At 40.4% G+C, this 22,660-nt stretch overlaps 1 protein-coding gene across 2 annotated transcripts; it reads right to left on the bottom strand.

Moving 5' to 3' along the window:
- Positions 1–1,402: 1,402 nt before the first annotated feature.
- On the bottom strand, positions 1,403–22,487 carry LOC311112529 (uncharacterized protein). 2 transcript variants are annotated; one of them, XR_014610877.1, is made up of 33 exons: positions 22,042–22,487; positions 20,208–20,270; positions 19,681–20,034; positions 14,326–14,490; positions 14,004–14,153; positions 13,698–13,793; positions 13,514–13,555; positions 12,643–12,663; positions 12,480–12,545; positions 12,157–12,222; positions 11,834–11,899; positions 11,512–11,577; positions 11,189–11,254; positions 10,866–10,931; positions 10,544–10,609; positions 10,221–10,286; positions 9,899–9,964; positions 9,577–9,642; positions 9,255–9,320; positions 8,932–8,997; positions 8,609–8,674; positions 8,287–8,352; positions 7,964–8,029; positions 7,648–7,713; positions 7,326–7,391; positions 7,003–7,068; positions 6,687–6,752; positions 6,365–6,430; positions 4,436–4,501; positions 4,114–4,179; positions 3,440–3,466; positions 1,913–2,816; positions 1,403–1,776 (listed from the first exon to the last, which is right to left on the bottom strand). XR_014610877.1 is itself a non-coding variant. In XM_084155666.1 (32 exons), exons 1-32 carry the CDS (start codon positions 22,049–22,051, stop codon positions 2,293–2,295), a joined length of 2,904 nt encoding a protein of 967 aa, XP_084011792.1. In that variant the 5' UTR covers positions 22,052–22,487; the 3' UTR covers positions 1,403–2,292. The 2 variants fall into 2 exon arrangements, 1 of the variants encoding a protein (XP_084011792.1); XM_084155666.1 differs by having other exon boundaries at positions 1,403–2,816.
- Positions 22,488–22,660: the final 173 nt, after the last annotated feature.

Here is a 22,660-nt window from a genome sequence, read left to right as displayed (position 1 = left end):
AAGGACAACCATCTCTACAGCACTCCACCAATCAGGCCTTTATGGTAGAGTGGCCAGATGGAAGCCTCAGTAAAAGGCACATGACAGCCAGCTTGGAGTTTGCCAAAAGGCACCTGAAGGACTCTCAGGCCATGAGAAACAAGATTCTCTGGTCTGATGAAACCAAGATTGAACTATTTGGCCTGAATGCCAAGCGTCACGTCTGGAGGAAACATGGCACCATCCCTACGGTGAAGCATGGTTGTGGCAGCATCATGCTGTGGGGATGTTTTTCAGCGGCAGGGACTGGGAGACTGGTCAGGATTGAGGGAAAGATGAACGGAGCAAAGTACAGAGAGATCCTTGATGAAATCCTGCTCCAGAGCGCTCAGACTGGGGCGAGGGAGTGGCTTCGGGACAAGTCTCTGAATGTCCTTGAGTGGCCCAGCCACAGCCCGGACCTGAACCCGATCTAACATCTCTGGAGAGACCTAAAAATAGTTGTGCAGCGACGCTCCCCATCCAACCTGACAGCGCTTGAGAGGATCTGCAGAGAAGAATGGGAGACACTCCCCAAATACAGGTGCGCCAAGCTTGTAGCGTAATACCCAAGAAGACTCAAGGCTGTAATCGCTGCCGATGGTGCTTCAACAAAGTACTGAGTAAAGGGTCTGAATACTTATGTAAATGTGATATTTCCTGGTTCTTTTATTATACATTTGCAAAAAATTCAAAAAACCTGTTTTTGCTTTGTCCTTATGGGGTATTGTGTGTAGATTGATGAGGGGGGGAAACTATTTAAGCCATTTTAGAATAAGGCTGTAACGTAACAAAATGTGGAAAAAGTCAAGGGGACGGAATACTTTTCAAATGCACTGTATATGTCATTTAGTAGACACTTTTATCCAAAGTGACATGGAAGAACTGGGACATTTTCAGCTTCCAGGAATTGTGTACAGATCCTAGCGACGTGGGGCCGTGCATTATCATGCTGAAACATGAGGTGATGGCGGCGGATGAATGGCACGACAAAGCGCCTCAGGATCTTCTTCCAGTTCTTCCATGGCCTACATACTCAGACATGTCACCCATTGAGAATGTTTGGGATGCTCTGGATTGATTTGTACAACAGCGTTCCAGTTCCCGCCAATATCCAGCAACTTCGCACTGCCATTGTGCCATTGAAGAGGAGTGGGACAACATTCCACAGGCAACAAACAACAGCCTGATCAACTCTATGCGAAGGAGATGTGTCGCGCTGCATAAGGCAAATGGTGGTCACACCAGATACTGACTGGTTTTCTGATCCACGCCCCTACCTTTTCTTGAAGGTATCTGTGACCAACATATGCATATCTGTATTCCCTGTCATGTAAAATACCTAGATTAGGGCCTAATGAATCTATTTCAATTGACTGATTTCCTCATATGACCTGTAACTCAGTAAAATCTTTGAAATTGTTGCATGTTGCGTTTAGATTTTTGTTCAGTATATTGAAACATTCAACAACACCAGTGAAACCTTATCAACAGATTACAGTAATTTATGAATTGGGACAACATTTTAACAGAATTCAAGAATGCAAAGGATATTGCTAATTTGTACTACAGTAGCTTCACAGTATACATTCACAATCTAGCTACAGGTAGAAAAAAAAGTTAAAGATTTGTGGTTGATTTTATAGAACTCGCCAGCTTGTAGTCCTAAAGTTAGTTCTGGTTCGTTCAGCCATTCTTTTGGGGAAATAATTGGGTTTTGGGATAAACGCAGAAAATAGCATCTGAGGTTAACACAGGCTTAGGAGATTTTGAAATGAGATAATATCAGTCAGTTAATATGAACGTTATGAATTAAGCCTTTATGTGCTTTTTCTGATTACATAAAAAGTGACGTTAGCTGATAAAGATGATCTCCTAAGCCTGCGTTTACCACAGACCTTATTTTCTATATTGATCCAAAAACCCTACAAAAACTCCTTTCATTTTCCCATAGGGTTTGTTCAATGAACCATGGCGGGTTACTGCCAACAAAAAGACAGCATTAATATTGCTCTCTTTTTCTTGTGGCGTCTGAAAACTTTTCGGGAAAAAGACACACACATTTACAACTGGGCATCACTGAATAACACAAAATGTGTATAACGCACGTCTCATTTGACATGAATTTCACCTGCATCTCGGACCCATTTCACACTATAGTGCTAACCCAACCTATACTGTGCTGGCTCTGATATTGTCCTTTCCAGCACGGTTCCAGCAACTACAGTGGATGCTTAACCCGGCCAACGCAGTACAGCTTAAGGGTTTTGGTAGTCATTCCAATATTCTCAATGGGGCTTTGTCACGTTTTCCTGGGCTGAACACAGGAAAGTAGTTTGATGTCTTCACATCAGTAAATGTGTAGAGAAGTGACTCTGTATCAACATTATAAAAAGACAGAGTGTGTCTGTCACAGTCTAGAAACACTCCCACTATAGTGATCTCTGCCACAGTTATCGGTGTTTGAGGGTCAGTATTGACATGGAAACCCTTTTCTTTATCATAAGAAAGAATCCAAAATCCATTCTGTGGAGTTAAAGGAACAATAGATCTTCTCTTAACATTTTCTCTGGCCACACCAACATACCATGACAGTTTTTTGACTGTTTGATCCAATACCTTCACTGCCCAATAGTGTTGTCCTGAACTGAAACTCTCTACACAAAATACATGGAGATGCATTCTCATAGAGGGGTTTTCTGTATATTTTTCTTTTACGTAAGTAGCCCGCTTTCCTTTATTGACTCTAATAGCAGGGTGCACAGTCTTTATATCCAGAATGATGTTCTCTGATGGAACTGGAAAGACAAGATTTATTTCATTTACACAATAAGTTGGGATGGATTGGTAAGGATTTCAGATAATGTGGACCTACAGGTAACTGCCAAAATAAAGGAAACACTTGAGTAAATGAAGTTTCTGGCGGCTCGGTTATGGTGTGGGGTGCTTTTCCTAGCATGGTTTAGGTCCACTCAACCCCTTAGATGGCAAGGTAAACGCCAATAAATACACAGCCATTCAGAGTGATCACCTTCAACCTATGATCAATCATTTCTATTCTGATGGGAGTGTTCTCTTACAGAATGATAATGCCCCCATAGGGTACGAGTGGTCACAATGGTTTGATGATCATGAAAACAATGTAAATTATATGCCATGGACATCTCAGTCACCAGATCTCAACTCAATTTAACACGTATGGGTGATTCTGGAGCGGCGCCTTAGACAGCATTTTCCACCACCATCAACAAAAGAGCTCCAGACACTTGTAGAATCTATGCCAATGCTGTCCTGGCAGCTCTTGGTGGCCAAATGCCCTATTAAGACACTTTGTTGGTTTCCTTAATTTTGGCTGTTAACTGTATATCGTATTAATTTAATGAACATACAATTTTCCTGTCCTATTGTGATTTTGTTTTACCTTTGAATCCTTTCACCTGGTGCCAATCTGCATTGAAAAAAGTAAATTGTGAGTGTCTTGTATTTCAATTGCTCCAAAAGTTGTATAAATGTATAAATTATAAATGGTTAAATGCACTCCAACACGTCAGCAGAATTAGTTTTATAAACAATGCATTCACTGTAAATTATACAATTCAGAGGGTAACGCATTTTTTCCACCTATATAATTTGACCTTTCAAATTAACTTCTTTACCAGATGCTATGTGTTTGGTAGGAGTGTTCACTGTGTTTTCTGCCCCTAACAGAGTAAATTTTGGTAATTATATTGCAATTCATTATCATAAATATTTTATTGATACAAAACTAGGCTATTACATAATTATCAAAGTTATAATATTACACAATATACTGTATATCATGATAGTGAACATTACCTTCAATGGAGAACATTTAGGTCATATTGAAATTCATCAGGTTACTACATTATCAAAGTTATATTATATCATATACACCATATCATGAGTGAACATTAACTTCAACTAGGTTTGTTGTCTCTGCTGAATGGAAAATTATAAAGATATTGTTAAAAGGTGAATGTGGAACTGGGAAAGTCAAATCCTATTGAGATTATGTCAAATTATCATCCATTATACAATTAAAAGGGTAATATATTTTTTATCCTATTACTTTACCTGCCAGATTAACTTCTTTTCCAGCGGCCATCTGTTCGGTAGGTTTCGGCACTGAGTTTTCTGCCCCTAAAGGAGAACATTTAGGTCATATTGAAATTCATCAGGTTACTACATTATCAAAGTTATATTATATCATATACAGCATATCATGAGTGAACATTAACTTCAACTAGGTTTTTTGTCTCTGCTGAATGGAAAATGTTAAAGATATTGTTAAAAGGTGAATGTGGAACTGGGAAAGTCAAATCCTATTGAGATTATGTCAAATTATCATCCATTATACAATTAAAAGGGTAATATATTTTTTATCCTATTACTTTACCTGCCAGATTAACTTCTTTTCCAGCTTCCATCTTTTCGGTAGGTTTCGGCACTGTGTTTTCTGCCCCTAACGGAGACCATTTACAGTGGGGGAAAAAAGTATTTAGTCAGCCACCAATTGTGCAAGTTCTCCCACTTAAAAAGATGAGAGAGGCCTGTAATTTTCATCATAGGTACACGTCAACTATGACAGACAAAATGAGGAAAAAAATTCCAGAAAATCACATTGTAGGATTTTTAATGAATTTATTTGCAAATTATGGTGGAAAATAAGTATTTGGTAAAAAACAAAAGTTTCTCAATACTTTGTTATATACCCTTTGTTGGCAATGACACAGGTAAAACGTTTTCTGTAAGTCTTCACAAGGTTTTCACACACTGTTGCTGGTATTTTGGCCCATTCCTCCATGCAGATCTCCTCTAGAGCAGTGATGTTTTTGGGCTGTCGCTGGGCAACACAGACTTTCAACTCCCTCCAAAGATTTTCTATGGGGTTGAGATCTGGAGACTGGCTAGGCCACTCCAGGACCTTGAAATGCTTCTTACGAAGCCACTCCTTCGTTGCCCGGGCGGTGTGTTTGGGATCATTGTCATGCTGAAAGACCCAGCCACGTTTCATCTTCAATGCCCTTGCTGATGGAAGGAGGTTTCCACTCAAAATCTCACGATACATGGCCCCATTCATTCTTTCCTTTACACGGATCAGTCGTCCTGGTCCCTTTGCAGAAAAACAGCCCCAAAGCATGATGTTTCCACCCCCATGCTTCACAGTAGGTATGGTGTTCTTTGGATGCAACTCAGCATTCTTTGTCCTCCAAACACGACGAGTTGAGTTTTTACCAAAAAGTTATATTTTGGTTTCATCTGACCATATGACGTTCTCCCAATCCTCTTCTGGATCATCCAAATGCACTCTAGCAAACTTCAGACGGGCCTGGACATGTACTGGCTTAAGCAGGGTGACACGTCTGGCACTGCAGGATTTGAGTCTCTGGCGGCGTAGTGTGTTACTGATGGTAGGCTTTGTTACTTTGGTCCCAGCTCTCTTCAGGTCATTCACTAGGTCCCCTCGTGTGGTTCTGGGATTTTTACTCACCGTTCTTGTGATCATTTTGACCCCACGGGGTGAGATCTTGCGTGGAGCCCCAGATCGAGGGAGATTATCAGTGGTCTTGTATGTCTTCCATTTCCTAATAATTGCTCCCACAGTTGATTTCTTCAAACCAAGCTGCTTACCTATTGCAGATTCAGTCTTCCCAGCCTGGTGCAGGTCTACAATCTTGTTTCTGGTGTCCTTTGACAGCTCTTTGGTCTTGGCCATAGTGGAGTTTGGAGTGTGACTGTTTGAGGTTGTGGACAGGTGTCTTTTACACTGATAACAAGTTCAAACAGGTGCCATTAATACAGGTAACGAGTGGAGGACAGAGGAGACTCTTAAAGAAGAAGTTACAGGTCTGTGAGAGCCAGAAATCTGGCTTGTTTGTAGGTGAACAAATACTTATTTTGCACCATAATTTGCAAATAAATTCATTAAAAATCCTACAATGTGATTTTCTGGAGAAAAAAATTCTCAATCTGTCTGTCATAGTTGACGTGTACCTATGATGAATATTACAGGCCTCTCTCATCTTTTTAAGTGGGAGAACTTGCACAATTGGTGGCTGACTAAATACTTTTTCCCCCCACTGTAGGTAATATTGAAATTAATCAGTTTACTACATTATCAAAGTTATATTATATCATATACAGCATATCATGAGTGAACATTAATTTCAACTAGGTTTTTTGTCTCTGCTGAATGGAAAATGTTAAAGTTATTGTTAAAAGGTGAATGTGGAACTGGTACAGTCAAATCCTATTGCCATTATGTCAAATTATCATCCGATTATACAATTAAAAGGGTAATATATTTTTAATCCTATTACTTTACCTGCCAGAGTAACTTCTTTTCCAGTGACCATCTGTTCGGTAGGTTTCGGCACTGTGTTTTCTGCCCCTAAAGAAGAACATTTAGGTCATATTGAAATTCATCAGGTTACTACATTATCAAAGTTATATTATATCATATACAGCATATCATGAGTGAACATTAACTTCAACTAGGTTTTTTGTCTCTGTTGAATGGAAAAGGTGAAAGTTATTTTTTAAAGATGAATGTGGTACTGGGAATGTCAAACCCTATTGAGATTATGTCAAATTATCATCCATTATACAATTAAAAGGGTAATATATTTTTAATCCTATTACTTTACCTGCCAGATTAACTTCTTTTCCAGCGGCCATCTGTTCGGTAGGTTTCGGCACTGTGTTTTCTGCCCCTAACGGAGAACATTTAGGTCATATTGAAATTCATCAGGTTACTACATTATCAAAGTTATATTATATCATATACAGCATATCATGAGTGAACATTAATTTCAACTAGGTTTTTTGTCTCTGCTGAATGGAAAATGTTAAAGATATAAGGTGAATGTGATACTGGGAATGTCAAACCCTATTGAGATTATGTCAAATTATCATCCATTATACAATTAAAAGGGTAATATATTTTTAATCCTATTACTTTACCTGACAGATTAACTTCTTTTCCAGTGACCATCTGTTCGGTAGGTTTCGGCACTGTGTTTTCTGCCCCTAACGGAGAACATTTAGATCATATTGAAATTCATCAGGTTACTACATTATCAAAGTTATATTATATCATATACAGTATATCATGAGTGAACATTACTTTCAATTAGGTTTTTTGTCTCTGTTGAATGGAAAAGGTGAAAGTTATTTTTTAAAGATGAATGTGGTACTGGGAATGTCAAACCCTATTGAGATTATGTCAAATTATCATCCAATTATACAATTAAAAGGGTAATATATTTTTTATCCTATTACTTTACCTGCCAGATTAACTTCATTTCCAGTGACCATCTGTTCGGTAGGTTTCGGCACTGTGTTTTCTGCCCCTAACAGAGAACATTTAGGTCATATTGAAATTAATCAGTTTACTACATTATCAAAGTTATATTATATCATATACAGTATATCATGAGTGAACATTACTTTCAATTAGGATTTTTGTCTCTGTTGAATGGAAAAGGTGAAAGTTATTTTTTAAAGATGAATGTGGTACTGGGAATGTCAAACCCTATTGAGATTATGTCAAATTATCATCCATTATACAATTAAAAGGGTAATATATTTTTAATCCTATTACTTTACCTGACAGATTAACTTCTTTTCCAGCGGCCATCTGTTCGGTAGGTTTCGGCACTGTGTTTTCTGCCCCTAATGGAGAACATTTAGGTAATATTGAAATTAATCAGGTTACTACATTATCAAAGTTATATTATATCATATACAGCATATCATGAGTGAACATTAATTTCAACTAGGTTTTTTGTCTCTGCTGAATGGAAAATGTTAAAGATATAAGGTGAATGTGATACTGGGAATGTCAAACCCTATTGAGATTATGTCAAATTATCATCCATTATACAATTAAAAGGGTAATATATTTTTAATCCTATTACTTTACCTGACAGATTAACTTCTTTTCCAGTGACCATCTGTTCGGTAGGTTTCAGCACTGTGTTTTCTGCCCCTAACGGAGAACATTTAGGTCATATTGAAATTCATCAGGTTACTACATTATCAAAATTATATTATATCATATACAGCATATCATGAGTGAACATTAACTTCAACTAGGTTTTTTGTCTCTGCTGAATGGAAAATGTTAAAGATATTGTTAAAAGGTGAATGTGGAACTGGGAAAGTCAAATCATATTGAGATTATGTCAAATTATCATCCAATTATACAATTAAAAGGGTAATATATTTTTAATCCTATTACTTTACCTGCCAGATTAACTTCTTTTCCAGTGACCATCTGTTCGGTAGGTTTCGGCACTGTGTTTTCTGCCCCTAACGGAGAACATTTAGGTCATATTGAAATTCATCAGGTTACTACATTATCAAAGTAATATTATATCATATACAGCATATCATGAGTGAACATTAACTTCAACTAGGTTTTTTGTCTCTGTTGAATGGAAAAGGTGAAAGTTATTTTTTAAAGATGATTGTGGTACTGGGAATGTCAAACCCTATTGAGATTATGTCAAATTATCATCCATTATACAATTAAAAGGGTAATATATTTTTTATCCTATTACTTTACCTGCCAGATTAACTTCTTTTCCAGCGGCCATCTGTTCGGTAGGTTTCGGCACTGAGTTTTCTGCCCCTAAAGGAGAACATTTAGGTCATATTGAAATTCATCAGGTTACTACATTATCAAAGTTATATTATATCATATACAGCATATCATGAGTGAACATTAACTTCAACTAGGTTTTTTGTCTCTGCTGAATGGAAAATGTTAAAGATATTGTTAAAAGGTGAATGTGGAACTGGGAAAGTCAAATCCTATTGAGATTATGTCAAATGATCATCCAATTATACAATTAAAAGGGTAATATATTTGTAATCCTATTACTTTACCTGCCAGATTAACTTCTTTTCCAGTGACCATCTGTTCGGTAGGTTTCGGCACTGTGTTTTCTGCCCCTAACGGAGAACATTTAGGTCATATTGAAATTCATCAGGTTACTACATTATCAAAGTTATATTATATCATATACATCATATCATGAGTGAACATTAACTTCAACTAGGTTTGTTGTCTCTGCTGAATGGAAAATGTTAAAGATATTGTTAAAAGGTGAATGTGGAACTGGGAAAGTCAAATCCTATTGAGATTATGTCAAATGATCATCCAATTATACAATTAAAAGGGTAATATATTTGTAATCCTATTACTTTACCTGACAGATTATCTTCTTTTCCAGTGACCATCTGTTCGGTAGGTTTCGGCACTGTGTTTTCTGCCCCTAACGGAGAACATTTAGGTAATATTGAAATTCATCAGGTTACTACATTATCAAAGTTATATTATATCATATACAGTATATCATGAGTGAACATTACTTTCAATTAGGTTTTTTGTCTCTGTTGAATGGAAAAGGTGAAAGTTATTTTTTAAAGATGAATGTGGTACTGGGAATGTCAAACCCTATTGAGATTATGTCAAATTATCATCCATTATACAATTAAAAGGGTAATATATTTTTAATCCTATTACTTTACCTGACAGATTATCTTCTTTTCCAGTGACCATCTGTTCGGTAGGTTTCGGCACTGTGTTTTCTGCCCCTAACGGAGAACATTTAGGTCATATTGAAATTCATCAGGTTACTACATTATCAAAGTTATATTATATCATATACAGTATATCATGAGTGAACATTACTTTCAATTAGGTTTTTTGTCTCTGTTGAATGGAAAAGGTGAAAGTTATTTTTTAAAGATGAATGTGGTACTGGGAATGTCAAACCCTATTGAGATTATGTCAAATTATCATCCATTATACAATTAAAAGGGTAATATATTTTTAATCCTATTACTTTACCTGACAGATTATCTTCTTTTCCAGTGACCATCTGTTCGGTAGGTTTCGGCACTGTGTTTTCTGCCCCTAACGGAGAACATTTAGGTAATATTGAAATTCATCAGGTTACTACATTATCAAAGTTATATTATATCATATACAGCATATCATGAGTGAACATTAACTTCAACTAGGTTTTTTGTCTCTGCTGAATGGAAAATGTTAAAGATATTGTTAAAAGGTGAATGTGGAACTGGGAAAGTCAAACCCTATTGAGATTATGTCAAATTATCATCCATTATACAATTAAAAGGGTAATATATTTTTTATCCTATTACTTTACCTGACAGATTAACTTCTTTTCCAGTGACCATCTGTTCGGTAGGTTTCGGCACTGTGTTTTCTGCCCCTAACGGAGAACATTTAGGTCATATTGAAATTCATCAGGTTACTACATTATCAAAGTTATATTATATCATATACAGCATATCATGAGTGAACATTAACTTCAACTAGGTTTTTTGTCTCTGCTGAATGGAAAATGTTAAAGATATTGTTAAAAGGTGAATGTGGAACTGGGAAAGTCAAATCATATTGAGATTATGTCAAATTATCATCCAATTATACAATTAAAAGGGTAATATATTTTTAATCCTATTACTTTACCTGCCAGATTAACTTCTTTTCCAGTGACCATCTGTTCGGTAGGTTTCGGCACTGTGTTTTCTGCCCCTAACGGAGAACATTTAGGTCATATTGAAATTCATCAGGTTACTACATTATCAAAGTTATATTATATCATATACAGCATATCATGAGTGAACATTAACTTCAACTAGGTTTTTTGTCTCTGTTGAATGGAAAAGGTGAAAGTTATTTTTTAAAGATGATTGTGGTACTGGGAATGTCAAACCCTATTGAGATTATGTCAAATTATCATCCATTATACAATTAAAAGGGTAATATATTTTTTATCCTATTACTTTACCTGCCAGATTAACTTCTTTTCCAGCGGCCATCTGTTCGGTAGGTTTCGGCACTGAGTTTTCTGCCCCTAAAGGAGAACATTTAGGTCATATTGAAATTCATCAGGTTACTACATTATCAAAGTTATATTATATCATATACAGCATATCATGAGTGAACATTAACTTCAACTAGGTTTTTTGTCTCTGCTGAATGGAAAATGTTAAAGATATTGTTAAAAGGTGAATGTGGAACTGGGAAAGTCAAATCCTATTGAGATTATGTCAAATGATCATCCAATTATACAATTAAAAGGGTAATATATTTGTAATCCTATTACTTTACCTGCCAGATTAACTTCTTTTCCAGTGACCATCTGTTCGGTAGGTTTCGGCACTGTGTTTTCTGCCCCTAACGGAGAACATTTAGGTCATATTGAAATTCATCAAGTTACTACATTATCAAAGTTATATTATATCATATACATCATATCATGAGTGAACATTAACTTCAACTAGGTTTGTTGTCTCTGCTGAATGGAAAATGTTAAAGATATTGTTAAAAGGTGAATGTGGAACTGGGAAAGTCAAATCCTATTGAGATTATGTCAAATTATCATCCAATTATACAATTAAAAGGGTAATATATTTTTAATCCTATTACTTTACCTGCCAGATTAACTTCTTTTCCAGAGGCCATCTGTTCGGTAGGTTTCGGCACTGTGTTTTCTGCCCCTAACGGAGAACATTTAGGTCATATTGAAATTCATCAGGTTACTACATTATCAAAGTTATATTATATCATATACAGCATATCATGAGTGAACATTAACTTCAACTAGGTTTTTTGTCTCTGTTGAATGGAAAAGGTGAAAGTTATTTTTTAAAGATGATTGTGGTACTGGGAATGTCAAACCCTATTGAGATTATGTCAAATTATCATCCATTATACAATTAAAAGGGTAATATATTTTTTATCCTATTACTTTACCTGCCAGATTAACTTCTTTTCCAGCGGCCATCTGTTCGGTAGGTTTCGGCACTGAGTTTTCTGCCCCTAAAGGAGAACATTTAGGTCATATTGAAATTCATCAGGTTACTACATTATCAAAGTTATATTATATCATATACAGCATATCATGAGTGAACATTAACTTCAACTAGGTTTTTTGTCTCTGCTGAATGGAAAATGTTAAAGATATTGTTAAAAGGTGAATGTGGAACTGGGAAAGTCAAATCCTATTGAGATTATGTCAAATGATCATCCAATTATACAATTAAAAGGGTAATATATTTGTAATCCTATTACTTTACCTGCCAGATTAACTTCTTTTCCAGTGACCATCTGTTCGGTAGGTTTCGGCACTGTGTTTTCTGCCCCTAACGGAGAACATTTAAGTCATATTGAAATTCATCAGGTTACTACATTATCAAAGTTATATTATATCATATACATCATATCATGAGTGAACATTAACTTCAACTAGGTTTGTTGTCTCTGCTGAATGGAAAATGTTAAAGATATTGTTAAAAGGTGAATGTGGAACTGGGAAAGTCAAATCCTATTGAGATTATGTCAAATTATCATCCAATTATACAATTAAAAGGGTAATATATTTTTAATCCTATTACTTTACCTGCCAGATTAACTTCTTTTCCAGAGGCCATCTGTTCGGTAGGTTTCGGCACTGTGTTTTCTGCCCCTAACGGAGAACATTTAGGTCATATTGAAATTAATCAGGTTACTACATTATCAAAGTTATATTATATCATATACAGTATATCATGAGTGAACATTACCTTCAATTAGGTTTTTTGTCTCTGTTGAATGGAAAAGGTTAAAGTTATTGTAAAAAGGTGAATGTGGAACTGGTACAGTCAAATCCTATTGAGATATGTGCTTGGTGTCAATGGAATGTTTCCTCAAAAATAAGTTAATGTATTAGCATGTATTAGCATTTCACCCAGAGATCAGAATGAAACAGTTACCTGCCGGCCCCTGTGCTAGCTCAGTTTGATTCGAAATATAGACACATTCATGTCAACATAAAATCAATCATGGTTTATGTTGTCATAACTCATCTCACACTTAGTTTATTTATCACACAGATCAGATGAGATACTGTTTCTGCACTTTTGGCATGACACATTTTAGAGGGTAAAGAAATGTATTCCCGCTATGACTTAATACCTTCCAGATTAATTTCTATACCAGCTGCTATCTCTTCAGTAGTTGGTATCTGTTCTGTGATTTCTGCCCCTAGCAGAGCACATTTAGGTCATTACCCGCAATTCATTACCTTACATATTTAAATTTATACTAAACTAGACATCTAAATGATGATCAAAGTTATAATATTATTTCATCATGATAGTTAACAACCTTCAATTGTTTTTTTGGGCTCTGTCGAACGGAGTAGGTAAAAGTTATTGTAAAAAGATAAATTGTGGAATAAGGAGAGTCAAATCCTATTGAGATATGTGCATATCATGCTTCGTGTCAATGGAATGTTTTCTAGAAAATAAGTTAGTTGCATGCATCTTATGATAGCCTTTCACTCAGTTTGATCTGAAATATAGAGACACAATTGTCAAAATAAAATCAATCATTGTTTATGTTGTCTTAACTCAAATTTCACTCTTAGTTTATTTATCAGATGAAATACACTACCTGAACTGTTTCTGGACTTTTGGGATGAAGACCACATGGACCCTAAAAGATACAAAAATATTATTGTTTATATATTTTATGGACAAAATATTTTATGACACATTTCTCTATAGGGTCATTATTACTGTTATATCTTGCTCTTATAATTACATCACAAACACTAATATGACTGAATAACAGATACCTCTTCGTTTGTACAGAATGACAGAGCACAGAGCACCGATGACCAGAAACAGGACCAACAGGACCAGAGTCACAGTGAAGGCTTCTTTGAAGACTCCTGCACAGAGACCCAACATGGATAAAATGCCTCTAAAGCTCTCAAGACATGACATCATCAGAACACCATCACAGTGAAATTAATTAGCAAAAGCAATCTGTAGACACCTCTTCAACATGTTCATTCTCCTCCTCTAAAGTAATGTATGTGTGGGATGGGGAGAGAGGGATCTGATTGTGGGTAGGCTGTTTGTGTAGGAGACTAACTCACCAGGTACAGCTGTAGGAGCTGTGTATATATGTGGCAGAATTCTGCCCTCTCTCTTCACCTCCTCAGACAAAGAGACTGTACAGGAGAGCCAATTGGAGTATGAGGGAGCATACAGCAGCCAACTACTGACACTCACCAAGCCCTGAGGATCTGATACAGAAAGATGGGGAGGGGAAATCAAAATATTCACATTGACTTACACAAAGTAGTCAACTGAAAGTACACCACAACCCAGGTCACATTTTTTACCCAAAACACAGGTACTAGAACATTTGTGTCAGCAGAACAGAGACAGTGTGAGGAAGTACCAAAATGTAATTACCAGAAGTGTTGAGTACTTCATGTCCATTTCTGATCTCTGTCCCATCTTTGTTTCTCCAGGTGAGTTTAGGTTGTGGTGACCAGCCCACTGATGAACAGGTAACGTTCACCTGACCTCCTCCTCCTCGTCCTTCAGCTACAGAGAGAACTGGTTCACTACCTGTCACTGATGGACAGATAAGGGGGGACAAGCAACAACTATTAAGACACAGATAGAATGACAGAAAAAATTGGAAGAATACAAGATATGTATTTTACAATTTAGTGTTAGATGGTTCCTCACTCTGAAAGTAGTCTATGGGCCAGAAGAAATTATAGTTACCGGAGTTGTAACTCCAGTTCTATGAGTGGAGCGGAGCCCCATAGGGGAGCTCTGCTCCTATTGGTTTACGCCGCTGCCTAGGCAGCGAACAGCCTGAGACAAAATTATGCACACACCTGCAGCCAATAGGAGTACAGGTGTCCCTATAAGAGGGGACGCTTCCCCTCAATCAGCCTCCAGAGAAATTATCTTCAGACTGGAGGGTCGGAAGGGCCTTAAGTCCTATGGGGCTCCGCTCCACTCATAGAACTGGAATTACAACTCCGGTAACTATCGTTCTATATCGTGGAGCTCCGCCCCATAGGGGAGCTCTGCTCCTATTGGTTGAAGGCGGAGCGCAACGCTCCAAAATGTACTCCCTGCCGAGCCCAACACTTCCCACTTGAAAAGGTCTGGCCTAGCAATGGCTGCGACCATGTCCCACAGTACTGTGACACACTGTGTCACAAAATACTGTGTCCTCTGTACAAATCCGCCCCACCTAGTCCAATGGCATTGCCAATGTCTAGTGGGCAGATAACCAAAATATGAGCCATCCTAATCTGAACCAGCAGATAGATGGTACTTCAATATCCTGTTAAAACAAAACCGACCACTAATGGAATGACACAAAGTGTCACTCTACACGGTGTATTCGGTAATCCGCCACACTCAATCTATGGATCCCCAAAGATTGGTGGGTAGAATCCAGAACATGAGCCATACTAATCTGAACTAGCAGATAGATGGCATCTCAATATCCTGTCAAAACAAAACCGATCACTAATGGAATGACAAAGTGTCACTCTACACGGTGTATTCGGTAATCCGCCACACTCAATCTATGGAAACCCAAAGATTAGTGGGTAGACTCCAGAACATGAGTCATACTAATCTGAACAAGCAGATAGATGACGTCACAATTCCGTCAATATATATGACCGGTCTAATAGTAATGTAAACAAAGTTACAAACACTATTTCCCTCATCATTCCGCCCCAACCCAGTTATGCACTGGTGAGCAGGTCACAATACATTACCTCTACTGTACTGATAACCTCAGTCAGGAGTCATGGCTCTCTCATAGAAAAAAAGCAGACCTAATGGGAACCCTGCCCACTGGTCCTGCATCTTTTTTCTCTTAGTTCAAGTCCTTCCATCAGCTACACTGAGTACAGACTGAACCAGAGAGTTAGAAGACATATCTAACAGGTAGAAATAGATCAAAGGAGACGGTGACGATCAAGACACCGCTGCGCAATTATCCTCTACACCTGTTCCTCTGAAAAAGGTAATAGAAGCCGCTACCACGAGTGGATTGGGCTCTTCTACCCAGAGGCAATGGCCGCCCTGCAGCCTCATAAGCCGTCTCAATGCCTTACAAAGCCAATGAGACAGACGCTGTTTAGAAAGTGGTCTACCGAGTGCAGCCGCACCGTGACACACAAAACAGCTGAGGCGATGACCTAATCGCCGCGTTGCGCTCCACGTAGCGCGCCAAGGCGCGCACTGGGCACAGGCGATGGAGCCGTTCCTCTCTCCTCTCAACATGGTGAAAGGGAGAAAAGGCCCACAGCTCTACGATCTGTAATCTATATGAGCTCTTAATAACCTCAGGCATAAATGCCGGGTTAAGACTTAACACCGTCCTGCTCAATCGTCATAAATGGCAAGGCACTCGGGTCTCGTCGAAAGAGCGTACAAATCACTGACACGTTAAGCAGTGGTCAAAGCGAGCAACAGTGTCATCTTCAAAGATAACATCTTAAGGGGGATTTGATTCAATGGCTCGAACGGTGGCTCGCAGAGCGCTTCGAGTACCAAAATCAAATCCCACTGAGGAAGCGTGGCTCTAGGCATTGGCCTAAGCCGCCGCGTTCCCAATAGAAAACGTTTCACAAGAGGGTGGCTGAAAACAGTGTCTCTGCCAAACCCTCATGACAAGCCTAAATCGCCGCCGCAAGCACCTACATGGTGGCGGGTGAGCGCTGCTTATCACATAGGAACTGTAGGAATGAGCGTATGCTCTCGACCTGACAGCACACGTAGTCCACATTTTCTGTGACACAACACTGTGAAAAAACATTCCATTTACTGGCATAAGTCTCAGCGGAACCACGGAATGGGCAGACGACATGAGACCCAAGAGTGATATGACCGAAAGCGCCTTTACCGTGTGATTCAGATAAAACCTTGGTAGGGCTAGCAACAGGGCAGCCCGTCGAGGATCCAAAATTCGAGCCCTCATCGTTACAGTGTCTAGCTGTATCCCCAGATAGACAATCTGATGACTGGGCCAGGGCGCGCTCTTTTTCCCAATTCACAGCGAACCCCAGACACGTGAGATGAATCACTGTCTGTGTCGTGTGTGTGATCGCCAGCTCTGCTGACGGGGCGAGAACCAGTAAGTCGTCTAGGTAGGCTAAAACCCTTATCCCCTGACAACGTAACCGTGCTATTGCCGCCTCCACACATTTGGAAAACGTGTGAGGTGCCAGGGCGTACCCGAATGGCATCCTCATGTATTAGTACGCCGCCCCTTGAAAAGCGAAAACGCAGAAACTTCCTGTGACGCAGATGTACCGGCACATGAAAATATGCGTCCTTCAGGTCTATGCTCGTACAAAAGTCTCTCCTCTGGACACATTCCAGCAGACGTTTTGTCGTCAGCATTTGAAAGGGCCATTTGGCTACGCTCTCGTTGAGAACGCGTAGATCCAATATTGGCCTCATTCCCCCCGTCTTTTTGGGCAGCAGGAAATAGGGCGAATATAGCCCCCTGTTCCTTTGCTCCTACTGTGACTGCCTCCTTCGCCAAAAGTTCCGTAATCTCTGTAACGAGAGCGGTGACCTTTCCCGGCGTTTTCATCACCATCTCCACCACCCTCCTGAATGGGGAGGAGAGAGCGCGAAGCTGTGGTGCATTCAGTAGGAAGGACCTGTATTCCTCTACGGCCGTCGCCGCCGCTGTTCCCCGACAGTGAAGTGGTGGAACAGCCCAAGGCGGGCCTCTCATGAGGAGAGGAAACATGAGCGGGTTCTGAGAGAAACGGGGGCGCTGACACGTTGGTTATACTCGTAACCTCGTTGTCCCAGCCCTCCGTGAACGCAGCACGGGTCTGAACTGCACTGACTGAGGCGCTCGCCTGAGTCAGAGCGCCGTCTCCCAATAGCGATTGCGTCATCATTCCAGTAACTGGCTGTGTACGCAGGCTACTATGTGAATCCTGTACCACAACACTCCTAGGAGTCTATGTGTGTAAGGTTTTCATGAGGTATAACAAGGCGGCTCATCAAAGATGTCTGCCTTGTTCCCTTATTCACACGTGCCTCATGTGTATGCTCAACTACGCACCCGTAGTGGGCTGTGCTACACTCAGAGTGGTGAGGAGGAGAGAGAGAGAGAGAGTAAAGGCACCTGAACGGTTTCGGGTGTATCATGGAAAAGGGGCTGTCTTGTGACAAAGTCAATTGGAGCCAACTCTTTATTAGACACACAACACGCAGTTTCCTCCAGTAGGGTGGGGGGGGAACAGTGGGCACAGTCACACAAGGCGCTGCGCCGTCTTCCGTTCTCTCCCCCTCGCCATGTCATAAACAGCGTCTCTTCTGGCCGCCCTTCGGGTGATGCCAGGATGACGCTTTAATGACCTCTCTCGCCGGCGGAATGGTCGGCACCTCTTGCGCTGCAGGAGGGGCGGGGCCCGCTCCCTTGCTGCTGGAGGCCGCCGTCTGACGCCGGGTACGACGCGGAGCAGTAGCGAGAGTAAGGGCCGCCCTCCATCATGTCCACTTCCGGGTTGGAGGGAATGGGGGGCAGCTTAATCTCCAGCCGCTTAGCAGCCATCTCAATGAGCCCTGGAAAATCAGAGCGCAGAGAGGCTGTGGCGTAGGACGGGCCTGCTGAATATTCAGAGCCCGTGTCGTCATCACCCAGGGATGTAAATGACCTCACACTTTCCTGAGGGAAAAAGGGGTGTTAAACGTCTGGGTCAGAGTAATGGATAGTTCCAATAGAATACCCATTTCCTCCCCAATATTCCTGTCATCTCCTGAGTCAGCGCCCTCAGATGATGCCTCAGAAGCTGAGGCTAGCACCGATAACACGTCCTCTAGAGGGATATCCTCCCGAAAAAATGACCATCGCTGCTTCCTCTCCTTTAAAGAAAGGAGGGCGCAGCTGGCGCATAGTGGGGGATCTATGAGGCCACTCCAAGCATGCTGTGATCCTAAGCACACAAAACATAAGTTGTCATGGAGGAGCAGCGACATTGAGCTCTGAAAATAGATTTTGGGCGTGGAAAAACTCCTGGTGTGCTCATTTAGAGGACGACGTCGAGACTTGGAAATCGGCGACGGCTTTCTCGTCCTGAGTCTTGTCTTCTTATCGGCTTCTTCAGTCTAGTCCAGTCGCTGAAGATAAAGGGAGGCTGATTGAGGGGAAGCATCCCCTCTTATAGGGACACCTGTACTCCTATTGGCTGCAGGTGTGTGCATCATTTTGTCTCAGGCTGTTCGTTGCCTAGGCAGCAGGGTAAACCAATAGGAGCAGCGCTCCCCTATGGGGCGGAGCTGCACGATATAGAACTGTATTCCATGGTTTGGTTTTCTTTTAAACGACCACGACAAACTTCAGCTAACTATAGCCACCGCTAGCTAACATTCAATAGGAGTGATAGGGGCATCCATGACATTTTCTAAATGTCATGGCCAAACAACTCAAATCAACTTTCAATTATTTTGTTTGAAGTTACTTAAAGGTGGTTTGCCCATTTTGTTTACATTAAACGGATGCCTCTATCGCTTCCAGAGATGTTTTATTTTTTGGGGGCGGGGCTATATAAGGCTAAAGTCAGCTGAAGTTTGTAGTTGGCTGTACCCCTAATGCAATTGTAAACTGAGAGGTGGCAAATGTAACTGCCTTTTTGTTTTTACTCTGTGGTACCAAAGACTCCATAACGTGTCTCAGAGTAGGAGTGCTGATCTAGGATCAGGTGCTTTGGGGGTGACACCACAATACACAGTTTCACCATCAATTTGAGAGATAACCCTTACCATTCACTGTGAGGAAGACACTGGCCTTTTCATACCACTGGTCACTGGTGACTTGGCATATATACTCCCCCCTGTCTTCCTGTGTGACCCTCTCCAGTCTCAGGGACACATTCCCTCTCTCCAGCCCCCCAGTTAGAGACACCCTGCCCCTATACTGGGGGTCCACAGGGGCCTCCTGGATCTTGTGATCTTTGTACAACAAGGCAGGACTGTGGAAGTTACTGGAACGGTACCAGCGCACCTCCAATGGCTCTGCATTGAAGAGAGGTGAGACTTCACAGAGTAGAGAGACCGAGGAGCCAGACAGGGTCGAGGTTGGACCATCAGGGACAGTTAAGGTGAACGTCACCGGGGCTGGAGAAGGAGAGACAGGGGAGAAAGAGGGCGAGAGAAAGAGAGGGTGACTTATTTGTGCTCGACTCCCAGGGCCAGTTTCCTGGACACAGATTAAATTACTTTTTAATACCGTGTCCAGGGAACCGTTTCCTTTCAGTTACTAATGTAATTAACAGTGTAAACATTCTCACCAGGTTGAGCTGCTCTGATGGGTACTGTGAGAGCAACCAGTATCAGCACCCTCCGACACAACCCTGCATAAAAGATAAAGGACATCACAATGACATTCTCACAACTTATTATTCAATGGCGCTGGAGGAGATGGCTGGCGTTTTACTGGCTCCTAACCAACTGTGCTATTGTGTGTGTTTTTTCTGCATTGTTTGTAACTTATTTTGTACATAATGTTTCTGCCACCGTCTCTTATGACTGAAAAGAGCGTCTGGATATCAGAACATTGATTACTCACATCGAACTGGACGAAGATGTTTTATTTAACAAGTCGGACGCGAAGGATTTACTGCAGACACCGGACCAGGCCCAAATCCCTGTCATTCGCATGAAGAGAAGACGCCGATACAGGGGACGCAGATCCGGGTGCCTTGTGAGAATTGGTCGGCGAGTGGGTAACCCGCCTCTAACCAGCCGTCCTATTGGCCAACGTGCAATCATTGGAGAATAAACTGGATGAGCTCCGTTCAAGACTATCCTACCAACGGGACATTAAAAACTGTAATATCTTATGTTTCACAGAGTCGTGGCTGAACGATGACATGGATAACATACAGCAGGCTGGGTTTTCCGTACATCGGCAAGACAGAACAGCTGCCTCTGGTAAGACAAGGGTTGGCGGTCTGTGTCTATTTGTCCATAACAGCTGGTGCGCGAAATCTAATATTAAGGGAGTCTCAAGGTTTTGCTCGCCTGAGGTAGAGTATCTCATGATAAGCTGTAGACCACACTATTTACCAAGAGAGTTTATCTATATTTTTCGTAGCCATCTATTTACCACCACAAACCGATGCTGGCACTAAGACCGCACTCAACGAGCTGTATAAGGCCATAAGCAAACAAGAAAATGCTCATTCAGAGGCAGCGCTCCTAGTGGCCGGGGACTTTATTGCAGGGAAATGTCATCACGAGTTTTAATGACTCCAACCTAAGTGAACTAAACGACTTCAACTGTACATACAGTATCAAAGTATCAAAATATTTTACCAATAAAATTAAAACAATTGTCATAATGATTATGCCCATGTTGACTCCAAAGCTTCCCACAGACTGTATGTCCTTTGGGTGGTGGACCATTCTTGATACACACAGGAAACTGTTGAGCATGAAAAACCCAGCAGCGTTGCAGTTCTTGACACACTCAAAACGGTGCATTTGGCACATACTACCATACCCCGTTCAAAGGCACTTAAATATTTTGTCTTGCCCATTCACCCAATGAATGGCACACATAAACAATCCATGTCTCAATTGTCTCAAGGTGTAAAAATCATTATTTAACCCATCTCCTCCGCTTCATCTACACTGATTCAAGTGGATTTAACAAGTGCCATCAATAAAGGATCATAGCTTTCACCTGGATTCACCTGGTCAGTCTATTTCAAGGATCATAGCTTTTCACCTGGATTCACCTGGTCAGTCTATGTCATGGAAAGAGCAGGTGTTCCTAATGTTTTGTACACTCAGTGTATATTGCATGGTCAAATCAGATCCCGCCTTTTGTCTCATATGTGTAGCTATTGGGTTAATTAGCAACCAGAGGAAGATGAATGAACAGACAGAGCCTGTGATTCTGAACTTTGGACTTTCAGACATTGGTTTTATATTTGTACTACTGCTACAGTATATTCATTAACCACACTAGCAGCCATTTTAGAAAAGTAGAAGGGGGTAGAAGAAGCATAACCTTTTTCAATTACGAGGTAACTGATAACTGAAAACCTTTCATTTCAATTTTAACTTATGTTTCACTGGCATGATGGTAGTCATAAGTCATATCAAATGCATTTGTACCTGAGTTCATGGTGCCTCTCGTTCGATTTCCATCAAATGTATCCTCAATGTAGGGATCCTCCGATGATCCTTGTCTACTCCCTCCCTTAATATTGAATTGTAGTTTCACTTTCCCTTCTCTTGCAGAGCCTACATTGGTTACTGATTGACAAAAGGTGACGTTCCAGGACGTCACTACGCATCTCAGAAGACTGCTATATCATATTGATGTGTTTCCAGAGATTTTAAACACTTCTCCAGGCGTTGTGAGATCTGATAATATGTGCAGCGTGACCGTGAAAAAGACGACCTGGAAAGCCATCAAATCTGTAATGTTCCTACCAAAAATACAACTTTGTCACTGTTCTTTGTTCTCTTCTATCTTTTGTCCAATGTTACTGATGCAGCGTGGCCACTTGCAAGTCAACCATGTAGCAAATCAGCTGGTGTGGCCTTGGACAGCGATAGCCTGAAAACTCTATAATTTTTTACAACTAAACTGACAGACCTAGTATCACTCTCTCACAGATCACTCTCACACGAACGCGAACACACACACACCTTTAAATGCAGTTGGATTACATTTATTTGTTAGGTCATGATGGACAATTTCTGAATTTGTATTTGGCAAACATGTGGA

Source organism: Coregonus lavaretus (assembly GCF_964263955.1).
Source record: "Coregonus lavaretus genome assembly, chromosome: 38".
Lineage (NCBI taxonomy): Eukaryota > Metazoa > Chordata > Actinopteri > Salmoniformes > Salmonidae > Coregonus > Coregonus lavaretus.
Note: the sequence above shows the minus strand (reverse complement) of the source record. Positions and strands in the feature narration are given on the sequence as shown.